Source organism: Babylonia areolata, chromosome 9, assembly GCF_041734735.1.
Source record: "Babylonia areolata isolate BAREFJ2019XMU chromosome 9, ASM4173473v1, whole genome shotgun sequence".
NCBI classification, from domain to species: Eukaryota; Metazoa; Mollusca; class Gastropoda; order Neogastropoda; family Buccinidae; genus Babylonia; species Babylonia areolata.
The window spans coordinates 39,454,169-39,467,079 of NC_134884.1; the positions used below are offsets into that span (position 1 = coordinate 39,454,169).

General features: G+C 42.1%; 1 protein-coding gene across 1 annotated transcript; it reads left to right on the forward strand.

The window, feature by feature from the left end:
* The first annotated feature begins 587 nt into the window (after positions 1 to 587).
* LOC143285865 (uncharacterized) lies at positions 588 to 6,912 on the forward strand. The gene is made up of 2 exons (XM_076593303.1): positions 588 to 646; positions 2,803 to 6,912. The coding sequence occupies exon 2, from the start codon at positions 3,271 to 3,273 to the stop codon at positions 5,329 to 5,331; it is 2,061 nt and encodes a 686-aa protein (XP_076449418.1). The 5' UTR covers positions 588 to 646; positions 2,803 to 3,270; the 3' UTR covers positions 5,332 to 6,912.
* The last annotated feature ends 5,999 nt before the right edge of the window (positions 6,913 to 12,911 follow it).

Here is a 12,911-nt window from a genome sequence, read left to right on the forward strand (position 1 = left end):
TCGGTCAGGTGCATTCCCAGGGACCGCCACAGTAACTGGATTGGCCCAGCTTGAGACCTTTAAGATAGGTTGTTGGTTGTTTTTTTTGTTGTTGTTTTTCTTTGGTTTTTTGTTGGTTTTTTTGCCAGCCAGGACTCCAGTCTATGTGGGTTTTTTGCTCAGTCTTGGCCTTTCCTCGTTATTACACATGCCTCAAAATGGAGTCCAATTATTTGTTTGTAATCAAGAAAAGGCACAGTGCAGCTTTTGTTTTTTCAGAGCAAATATATCAGCCAACGCTTTAATAAAGACCCATTCATTCACAAATGCAGTGGGTTCCAGTGCAGTTACTCCTTTAACCAGATTGTTTTCCCCATTCTCTCCATTCACGACATCCCCCAAAGACCCCCCCCCCCCCCCCACACACACACACACACACACACGCACCCTCCTCTTCGCCCCTTCCCTATTTTATTTATTTATTTTATTTTTATCCATCTAACGATGGGAAAACGTAAAATCTAAAACCTCTACGACTGCCAGCACACTGTACAATATACACGGCCGCTGTTTGTATAGTCTTCGAAGGAAATTTCACTTGTAGGGGAAATAACTAGAACTGCGGATGAAAATGTGTTGAAGCAGACTGTTGTGCACCAATTTACAGGTGATGAAACGAAGCATATTTCGATTTCAGATCAAAAAGTTTTTCAGACTTACCAAGTCTTTACATTTTCTGAGAATACATGCATGTACATTCTACTATAGTATGATAGTCGAGTTATTAAAAAAAAAAAAAAAAAAAATCAGCCTGTTGTCTTGTGTTAACAGGATTTTTATTCTATTATAAATCATGAGCTGTTCAACTAATGTTCCTTTAACTCTATAATGCTTTGCATGTTGTGTATCAAGGAAAGGTAGTTTCACAAACAAAGACTATGTAAACAAAAGACATTCTTAAAACAGCATAGTATCAAGTGTGATGAGGAAATAGACTTAGGTGTCACATTTGACAAAAGTTTATCATTTGACAAACATATTACAAATAGTATTTACAAAGCGAACAGTGATTGGAATAATAAAAAGAGCATTTACATTTATAGATAAGGTTACTTTCTTACGGTTATATAAAACGTTAGACCTATCCTAGAATATGGAAACACTGTATGGTAACCAACGCAAATAACGCAGTCACAAGCCATAGAAAGGGTTCAAAAAGAGCAACAAAGCTGATCTATAGCATAAAAGATTATTCATATCAAGAAAGATTAAAGTACTTACAACTACTATCACTTAAAGCAAGAAGAGTAAGAGGAGACTTGATACAGACATACAAAATATTTAATGTGTTTGACGATGTAAACAAAGCATGACTTTTTTTAACTCCAAAGGTAGACACTACAAGAAACAGTACAGACAAAATATTTAAACATTATTCCAGAACAAATCTCAGAAAGTTTACATTTAGTAACAGAGTAACAAATTATTGGAACAAATTAACAAACAATATCAAACGTGCACCTAGTATAAATACTTTTAAGAACCTCATACATAAACATGAGTTATTGACAAAAGCAAAATATGACTTTGATGGATAAAATGACTGAGCTAGTCTACGACCTGACCAACAATGTAAAGGAGTAAATTTGAAGGGTCATAAAAAGCCAAAAATGGCTAAGTTGTATAAAACAACGCCCCAAATCCTGATCCTGATCCTAGTACCTTACACACCATTATTAGCACACACGCACGCACACACACACACAAAGTGAAACATATGCATGCATCAGTTTAGTGTTAACACGCTCACATTCATGAGCTAACATTAAAGCCAACATACAAAATATGTGGGATGCTGGATTGCAGGAAGCCTTAAGGTGTTGGGGAAGTGGCGGCGGGGATGGGGGTGTGGGAGGATGGTTTTTTGCTGAGTTGGAGCTTGTATAGCTGAAAAGCACATACTGGCAAAGAGTTAAGTGGGCTTTGTTCTGAATCTGAGACGGTTGCATTAAAATGAAGTATCTATATTTTGAGCTTTTGCAGTTTTATCAGTTGATGATACTTGATCTTGTTTTAGAAGAGACTCACCAAAAAATAAAAAATGAAAAAATAAATAAATAAAATAAATTTAAAAAGTAAGAAGAAAGAAAGTTACAACTTATAAGAAAAAAAGAATTGTTGAAAAGAAGCACAAAATGCTTCAACTTGAATAAACATACATACACAGTAAATACCTGTGAAATAGTTCATGTTTGCTGTGTCCTGAAGAGCTATGTATTGTTTTTCAGTTGGAAAAACTCTCTCTCTCTCTCTCTCTCTCTCTCTCTCTCTCTCTCTCTCTCTCTCTCTCTCTCTCCCTCTCTCTCTCTCTTCATGTTTGCTGTGTCCTGAAGAGCTGTGTAGTTGTTTTTAAGTTGAAAAAAGTCTCTCTCTCCCTCTCTCTCTCTGTCTGTCTCTCTCTCTCTTAAAATCACACTCTGTAGGAAGTTTTTGAAAAGTTGAAAACATTGTGCTGTCCTTATTTAGTACCTCAACACTTGTGTGTCCAAATTTCATGAGACTGTTTTGTGGTTATTTTTTTTAACTATGCTATAAGAAGAATCTATACAGTTCCCAGTAGACAGAATGCGCATTTACAAATCGCCCAGTTGGGAGTGAGTTAGATATTATGTGTTTTGTAAAGCACCAAGAGCAAATTTCTGGACAGTGATATGTACACTTCCATTATTTATTACTATAATTATTGTTATCATTATGTAATCTCGGACTGGAATGGATCTCAGTGGTAGGATTTTTGTCATTCTTATCCATGGTATGTTTCAGATCAAAATTTGTGGAAGCAGAGGAGAGCAATCCTTGTCTTTGACAGCTACACTGAAGAGCAGAGTCTTCCATCCATCCTGATTGGCTCCTGCATGTCATCTGCATTTCAGGAGTCTCTCGTCAGCATGATAAATGAGTAGACAAAGCAGTCTTCATCTTTTGTTGGAGTGGTTACTCAGGTGGGAATGAAGACCTGTCCTGGATGTACACAACCGTCCACACACACTGCACAGAGGAGAGTCCAGGGGCACAGTCCCTCTGCATTGAGACTGCAGCAACTGATGACTTAGCAAGTGCACAGAGATTTATAGACCAAAGTTCTTACTGTGCCATGTCAGCACACCAGCCAGGCTATTGACTGCAAAGGACAGGAATGAATAAAATTACCAGGTCTCTTTTGTAGAGCTACTTTGTTAATAGATAAATCAGTGATTGTTTTCTCAAATTTCCCACTTTATCAAGCATTAAATGGTTCACACACAGGATCTGACCATGAAGCAACACATTTCACATAAAAATAGAGACACTGAAAAAGACCACTTACTAAATTTTGGTTCAGCGTCAGTTTCTCAGCATTCTTTTGGTTTCATCCATGGGTTTGTCTTTTGTTTGATTTTGAAAAATATTGGCAAGCATGTTGGAAAGGAAAATGCATCAAGCTGTAACAGCAACTTTGGTAAATTCATTGACGCAGCAGGATCATTGCATCCAGGGGGTGATCCTCCCTATCAGTCTTCTGAACCGTGTGCTGATGTTAAAGAAGAGACAACAGAAGTGAAAGCTGAAGAACAAGAAGAAGGTGAAGGTCTGGACTGCAGTCCATCTGTTATGACAGCAACATCATTCCAGCATAAACTTGATAAACAGTCCACAGAGGGTGAAAATCAGTTCCACAGTGAAAAAGACTCTCCTGCCCATTCATCATTTCATGTGCCTCTGACAGACGGGAATGGTACACCTGATGATGTACAATCTACAAACACGTATGATCAACCAGAGTACTTTTCCATTGTTAAAGATGATCAGCCCTCTACAGTTGTTGAAAACAGCAAGCTCAGGAAAGGAAAACAGACATATACCTCAAAAGTGAAGGAAACTAGGAAAAGAAAGCAAGGAAGACAATCAGAGGAAGCACAAAAAATCACCTTAAAGATCCTCCAACATTCAGAGCGAACATTTAAATCAGAATCCAACATTACTCAAAAGCTGCAAACCACTTCTGTTAAGAAAATGAAGACCTCTGAGAAATCTACCTCAGGTATAACCAGAAAGCACACAGTTTCCAGTTTGGATACAAAAGTGAAAGTTGGTGTGACTGACACTGTGTTCACTTGTGACAAGTGTGACAAGACATTCACCACTGCCAGATCTTGCAAGAGGCATACAATCAAAGCACACTCAAGTGAGGAAACTGCAGGAATCAAGAAGGACTCAGAGAAAATTGTTCATGCCCAGTGTGACAAGTGTCCCAAAGTATACAAAGGAGCACGCGCTGAAAAGAACTTACATCAGCATATGCTTGCCTGCCATTCTGAGGTGAACCCAGTGCAGTGTGATGTGTGTAATGCAACATTCAACAATGAGCACCACCTCAAACTGCATAAACGGAGCAGTCACCGCAAAGACGTGTGCTACATTTGTGGAGCTCACTTTGTGACACGGGTAGGACTGCAGACTCACATGCTGGCTCACAAAGGAGACAAAGCCTTCATCTGTGAAATATGCGGGGCGGCATTCGTGCGGATGTCGTCATTACGGCAGCACACCAAGTTCCACACAGAGTCCAGAGACTTCAAGTGCAGGCGGTGTCCTCTGTCGTTCAAGACTTTCTCCACTTTGGGCATGCATATGATGTGTGTTCATCAGTGTGGCAGCTATTTCAACAGCCAGGTTCAAAAACTGACCAAGCTGGGGTACGTGATAGACCAGACCAGTCTGGAACACCTCCAGAACTGCCAGTGTGTGAACTGCGGGCAGGAGCTGGTTGATTCTGCCTGCCCTCTGCATTCCTCAGACTGTATGCTCAGTTTCTCCTGCCCTCAGTGCCAGTGGACCACCAAGGACATACAGAAATTTCGCACACACTTGGCGAAACGAAACAGCGCTACTGTATGCTCTGGGACTGAAAAAACCAAGGCTGTGAAAAACTGTGGTGGTTTAACAGAAAAGAACCGAAACTTGGCCAGAAACCATGTGTGCCCAAGCTGTGGAAAGCGCTTTTACACGCAGTGCCACCTCCAGGCACACAGACACCAGCATGCAGAGAAGAGGTTTTCTTGCCCCTTGTGTCAGAAAAGCTTCACCTACAAGTACAACATGCAGAACCATTTGACAACTCACACAGACGCCAGGCCTTTTGAATGCCAGATTTGTCAGAAGACCTTTAAAATGAAGTCCCAGTTTCAGCTTCACCAACGGTACCACAATGGAGAGTTTAAGTGTGACATTTGTGGGAAAATTTTAACTCGCAAGCATCATGTCACAAAGCATTATAAGCTTGTGCACCCAGAAAGCCAGCTGTTGAAGTAACATTCTGCATACAATCTGACCAGCATAGCCCATTAGATTTTGTGAGCAATGCAGTTTGTTAGAACACATGTCCAGATGTTAAAATTGTTCAGAAGTGACTGTGATCATAATATAGTGGCATACATTTGATCAGTGTTTTACACAGCAATATGTTGAAAGCATAGATGGAACACAAACAAGCCTGAAATCAGATATAAGTGGGTTATAAAAATCAAGCACAGAATTGTGTTTTGTGGTAGCATTGGAAAACAGATTGTTAAAATGCCAGGAAGAATTTAATCTATTTCCATATTCATACACATGCATGTTTATGTGTTTATATTTTGTTGTTATTTTTTCAGTCATAGTATATTGCTTTTACTAAGGCAGATTATTCATTTGTAATGAATTCATAATCTCATCTGAACTTTATTGTGTAAAATATTGTCGTCAGCATTCCATCTCCTGTGCATTTTAACCTTCGCTGGCTGTCGCTTTTGACTACACACGGAAGCTCCTGTGGGTCGTCCATGACCCATACCTTTAAAGAGACAAAAACCTGTATATTCCTCAAAAGCTTGTGTGGGTCGTGCACGACCCATACTTTGTAAAGAGACAAAAACCTGTATATTCCTCCAAAGCTTATAACAAAATGTAGAAAAGGAAAACATATCTTAACAACTGATTACACACACATGCGCTCGCACACGCACACACAGACTCACACAGTGGGAGAGTAGTGGGGTAGTGAGGCTATTGAAAGTAAAACTCCTTTAATTTCCATCACTAATTGCAAATGAAACGTTCTGAAATCACTATTAAAAAGGTATGGGTCGTGCATGACCCACACGAGCTTTCGAGGGGTGACCACGTTTTTTCCTCTTTAAAAAGCATGGGTCATACACGACCCACACAAGCGTCCGTGTGTAGTTAAAACGCCACCTTTAATTACTCATTAACTAATTAATGATTTTTTTTTCATTTTTTGGCAAAAGTTGGCCTTTTAGGTGTAGGAAGCATTTCTGAAATTTCGTAGAAAAATATTAAGAATTGGCTGAGATATTTGTGTTTTTGTACCCGTGTACGACCCACGATAGCCAGCAAAGGTTAAAGCGCATTTAACTGTACACACAGGTGATTAGTAAACCCCTTCACTGTGAAGATGAAACACAGCGCACGTCATATGATATGCAGGTACACGGGTGCTGGTGCTGTTTTGATGTACACTGTTCATCCAAAATACAGCACACTTTCTCTGTCACTCAGCATAGCAGAAAAGTCCTCTGCCAGGCAAACAGAATTCACTCCTTTGCTCTTTCTGGGTTTGGGGCTGGTGGAGGATGGTGGCAGAATGGCTCAGATGCTTCAGAATCTGCCAGTACAGTGTTATTGAGGGTCTGGGTTTGATTCTCCTGGTACCTCTGGAAAATCGTCTGGTCATTCGGATGAGATGATATAGCAAGGTCCCGTGTGCAGCACACAAGTGTTGTCCCCTGGCAAAATTCTGTTGATGAAATCTGCTCTGATAGGAACACAAATGCATAACTGCATGCACTCAAGGCCTGAGTAAGCACATGTGGTGTAGCATATATGGATCTGTTCAAACATTATTATTATTGTTTATTTTATTTTTATTTTTTTTATTTTTTTATTATTATTATTTATTTAATTATTTATTTATTTATTTTTGTACGCTTATAGTTGACTTCATCAATTTTTTGCACCTTATGCATATCATTAGTAGTAGTAGTAGTTCTTTTTTTTTTATGTATTTATCTATTATTTATTTACCTTTTTTTTCTTTTTTTTTCTCAAGGCCTGACTAAGCGAGTTGGGTTATGCTGCTGGTCAGGCATCTGCTTGGCAGATGTGGTGTAGCTTATATGGATTTGTCCAAATGCAGTGGCACCTCCTTGAGCTACTGAAACTGAAACTGAAACTGTTCAAACATGGTGATGCCTCCTTGAGAAACTGGAACTGAAACAGTGAAGTGTTGATGGGTATATCACTATATTTCACAGTGACTTAACTCTCTCCATACGAACGGCGAAAGAGACGTTAACAGCGTTTCACCCCAATTACCATCATCAAAATATTGCAAGCGGAAGGCTCTTATACTGAAGAGGTGAATGTTGACAAAGAATACCACAATTCTGACGATGGAAGCTAAAGGTTGGGTCATTCAGACACCCACTGGACATCTGAGGGGTCTGTGTAGAGGAGAAGAGAGGACTGGCCGTACTGAGTGAGTTAAAGGGGTGTGGTGCACTGGGACCCATTTTCTCTCTCTCTCTCTCTCTCTCTCTCTCTCTCTCTCTCGTGGCAAATGCATATAAATATTTAGGTATTTTGTTTTCCACGAAACTTAGTTTTACCTCAGCATGTGTTGACCTGACAGGAAAAGCAAAGAATGCTGCGTAATGCGAAAACTACGTACTTTGAGTAATAATAGTTTGTCTATATTTCTGAAATTGTTTGATTCTCAGGTCCAGCCTATTGCACAGTATGGGGCTGAACTTTGGGGACTTGATGATGCTGCACGTCACTTTGAGAAAGTTCATTTGTTTTCATTGAAGAAAATGTTAGGGGTTGATTTAAAAACACCAAATGACCTTGTTTACGGAGAAACTAATAGATACCCAATTTATACTAACTCTGTACTTATTTGTATTCGTTACTAGATTAAATTAACAAGAATGAATGATTGCAGGTTGCCACAGAAAGCTTATGCAATGTTAACTGACTTGGATGCAAAAGGTAAAAGAAATTGGGTTTCAAAAGTTCGTTGTAAGTTGTATCAGTTTGGTTTCGGTTTTGTATGGGAAAATCATTGTGTGCAAGATGTCAGATTATTTTTGTGTGGCCTTAAACTGTTAAAGATAGACTGATTGCGTGCAGATGGCAAGAGTAGAATTTTCATGTGAATAATAGTGATAGGTTTTGCGTATATAGGACATTTTGTACTGGTCATGACGTTAAGATTTACCTGTGTATGAACTTAGACAGACACTTAAAAAATTTATTATAACAACTTAACAAGATTTCGTTTTGGTATTTCAGAAATTTCTCAGCATTATTATCGTTACAGGAAACATTCTGCAGTTGATTTAATGTGTCCGTTGTGCAAAAGTGGAAATGAAGATGAGTTGCATTTTGTTTTATGTTGTCCTGCTTTAACCAGTTTGAGAGTACGATATATCCCACCTGCTTTTTATAGATATCCCAGTCAATTTTGTTTAAGTCTACTTCTAGCATCTGAAAAAGAAAGCGTCATAAGGAATTTGTCAGTATACTTGTACAAGGCATTGCATTTCAGATCTGTTGCAACTTCATGATTTTCTTCAGTGGCTGTGCTTGTTTATGTATTGTACCCCTTCATGAGGGGCAATGGCCTTTATATGAATAAAACATCCGTATCTGTATCTCTCTCTCTCTCTCTCTCTCTCTGTGTTGTGAATAAACTGATGGGATGTATAACTATCTAATGATCAATTCTGAATTGTTGTGAAAGTTGCCTAATATAAAGATGATTATTTCTGATAGTGTTGACAGTGCATATGTATATTTAAAGGCCTGGTGGTAAAGAATAAAGTAGTATGAATATTTGTATCCATTTTCGAATGTGTGTGTCTCTGTCAAGAATGCAGCAAAGTGATATTTATATACTTTTATACCCATAATCTTCAGTAGTTCAGAAGATATGATTGAACTAAGATTATGAGTATGATTTTCAAACATTTTCTGGAAATTTTCTCAGCATATATGCTTAAGCAAAATGAGTAGCTGTGAAACGGTTAATTAAACCTAATTAATGTTGATAATTATTTTTTCTACTTTGCTTGATGTAACTGCATAAAAATTGCTTTTCTTCTGATTCTCCTGATCTCAAGTTATTTCTCTTGACATTTGAAGTACATAGTCTGCTGTTCATCAAGAATGTTTGGATAACTGAATCATCTGTGAAATTGTGTTGAACATATCAAGAGCGCATATCTTTGTCTATTTATCTGCAATATCATAACAAATATTATTCTGTTGTTGTTTTCTTTTTTTCTTTTTATTTGTATTAAGCTGAGACTAAAGAACGATAAACTGCAAACTGCCCCTTCTCTTTTATTCATATATATATATATATATTGTTCCGTACAATCACACAGACTCATGCGTGCATGCTTGCACGCATGTGCGCACGCACGCGCGCACACACACACACACACACACACTAACATGTACGCAAGCATGCACGTGCACACACACACACACACACACACACTGGATGATTATATGGTGAATGCAATTTACACATACTTTGAGGAGAGTATTTAACATCAATAAAATTGTTCTTTTGAAATCATTTTTCATACGGTGAGTGTTGGTTTTGTAAATGTGTGATCAGTGTGTGATCAAGTTGTGTAATGACTCAACAGGAAGGATTGCAAGGCTTTTTGCTGACAGTGCACATTCCATGTTTGCTGTTAAAATATTTATATGACATCCGTGACACCGACTTACGTTTCTGTGAACATAAAAAAGAGGTGAGAATTAATAATTTGTTATGAACAGGTGACTTTCATTAACCTCTTTCACTATGCTGTGAAACTTTCATACCACACATAGATTAATACACTTGATCTGCAAAGCACAGTCCTGAAAATGAATGCTTCCAGCATGTATGTGATTGCACTTGGTCTTTTTTTTTTTTTTTAATTTATTCATTCTTTTGTTTGTTTGTTTTTGATGCATGACAGGATGTTGCCCAGTCTATGGAGGGTGCTGCTCCTTTTATAATAGTTGATTTTTTTTTCTATACAGTTGGCATGACATAGTCAGGCACCCTGGTCTCAAATCCCAGACTCTCCCTTTCTTTCCAACTTTGACTGGAAAATCAAACTGAGCACAATAGCCTTGTGGTTAAAGCATTGAACTTTTAATTTGAGGATTGCAGGTTCGAATTTTGGTAACGGCGCCTGGTTGGTAAAGGGTGGAGATTTTTCCAACCTCCGAGGTCGACATATGTGCAGACCTGCTTGTGCCTGAACTCCCTTCATGTGTATATGCACGCAGAAGGTCAAATATGCACATTCAAGATCCTGTAATTCATGTCTGTGTTCGGTTAGTTATGGAAACAAGAACATATACCCAGCATGCACCCCCGGAAAACAGAGTATGGCGGGGTAAAAATGGTCATACACGTAAAAACTCACTCGTGTACATATGAGTGAATGTAGGAGTTGCAGCCCACAAACCAAGAAGAAGAAGAAGAAACTGAGTGTCTAGTGATTTGGAGGAGATGATAAACTTCGGTCTTGTGTGCTGCACACACTTGGCTCACTGAAAAAGAACCTACGGGAAGGGGAATGTTGTCCTCTCAGGCACAATTCTGTAGCAGAAATCCACTCTGATAGGTACACAAATATATATGTGCATACACTCAAGGCCTGACTAGCATTTTGGGCTGTGCTGCTGGTCAAGCATCTGCCTAACAGATGTGGTGTAGCATATAATATGGATTATTTATCTGAACGTTGTGACGCTTCTTTAGGACACTGAAACTGTACTCAGACAGGGCTAGCCAGCTTGATGAGTTTTTATTTGCCGCCCCCCTCCCCTCCATGCTTTCCCCTTACCTGTACCCTCCCTTGCCCCCTCCATGCTTTCCCCTCACCTGTACCCTCCCCTGCCCCCCTCCCCTCCATGCTTTCCCCTCACCTGTGCCCTCCCCTGTCCCCCTCCCCTCCATGCTTTCCCCTCACCTGTACCCTCCCCGCCATCCCCTGGCCCCCTCCCCTCCATGCTTTCCCCTCACCTGTACCCTCCCTGGCCCCCTCCCCTCCATGCTTTCCCCTCACCTGTACCCTCCCTGCCCCCCTCCCCTCCATGCTTTCCCCTCACCTGTACCCTCCCCTGCCCCCCTCCCCTCCATGCTTTCCCCTCACCTGTACCCTCCCCGCCATCCCCTGCCCCCCTCCCCTCCATGCTTTCCCCTCACCTGCACCCCCTCCCCTGTCCCCCTCCCCTCTATGCTTTCCCCTCACCTGTACCCTCCCTGCCCCCCTCCCCTCCATGCTTTCCCCTCACCTGTACCCTCCCCTGCCCCCCTCCCCTCCATGCTTTCCCCTCACCTGTACCCTCCCCTGTCCCCCTCCCCTCCATGCTTTCCCCTCACCTGTACCCTCCCTGCCCCCCTCCCCTCCATGCTTTCCTCTCACCTGTACCCTCCCCTGCCCCCCTCCCCTCCATGCTTTCCCCTCACCTGTACCCTCCCCTGTCCCCCTCCCCTCCATGCTTTCCCCTCACCTGTACCCTCCTCTGTCCCCCTCCCCTCCATGCTTTCCCCTCACCTATACCCTCCCCGCCATCCCCTGCCCCCCTCCCCTCCATGCTTTCCCCTCACCTGTACCCTCCCTGCCATCCCCTGGCCCCCTCCTCTCCATGCTTTCCCCTCACCTGTACCCTCCCCTGTCCCCCTCCCCTCCATGCTTTCCCCTCACCTGTACCCTCCCCTGTCCCCCTCCCCTCCATGCTTTCCCCTCACCTATACCCTCCCCGCCATCCCCTGCCCCCCTCCCCTCCATGCTTTCCCCTCACCTGCACCCCCTCCCCTCCATGCTTTCCCCTCACCTGTACCCTCCCCTGTCCCCCTCCCCTCCATGCTTTCCCCTCACCTGTACCCTCCCCGCCATCCCCTGGCCCCCTCCCCTCCATGCTTTCCCCTCACCTGTACCCTCCCCGCCATCCCCTGCCCCCCTCCCCTCCATGCTTTCCCCTCACCCACACCCTCCCCGCCATCCCCTGGCCCCCTCCCCTCCATGCTTTCCCCTCACCTGTACCCTCACCGCCATCCCCTGCCCCCCTCCCCTCCATGCTTTCCCCTCCTGCCCCACTCCCCTCCATGCTTTCCCCTCCTGCCCCCCCTCCCCTCCATGCTTTCCCCTCACCTGTACCCTCCCCGCCATCCCCTGCCCCCATCCTCACCCACCCCTATTCCCTTGGTCTGCCTCCCACCATGAAGAAAAAGGTGACTGCAGCCAAATAACAATCCTCCCTTGTGGAAGCTGGACTGAGCGCGTTGGGTTATGCTGCTGGTCAGGCATCTGCTTGGTAGATGTGGTGTAGCGAATATGGATCTGTCCAAATGCAGTGACGCCTCCTTGAGCTACTGATTCTGATACTGTCTGTTAAAAACAAATCTGATTCATTTACGTACACAATTTCTAAAGTGAACCCTCTTAGCCAAGAGAGTGGGGATGTAACTTGGGTAAGACACTCTCTGCTACATGTATGACTGATCAAATTCAGCAGTCACTTCCTCAGTATGTTCTTTCTAATGGTCACAGTCAGACATGCATGACTCATGCAAGGCCTTGCCAGCACAGGCACTGGATTGAGGCACTGGTCCAGGCATCTCTCACTATGACCCCCCACCCCCCACCCCCCTCCTGCCCCCATCTACCCCCACACTATCCTTGTCTTATTGTATTTTAAGCAAATGTAGTGTGTTAATGGATCAGTTCATACGTTTTGATGACTCCCTTGAAACTAAAACTGAAAATCTTGAACAGAAGGCTTTATATTACAGAAACCATAACTGAAAATCTAAA

Excerpts from the sequence above, each read along its gene's own strand:
- LOC143285865 (XM_076593303.1), top strand. The coding sequence starts at position 3,271 with ATGGTTCACACACAGGATCTGACCATGAAGCAACACATTTCACATAAA.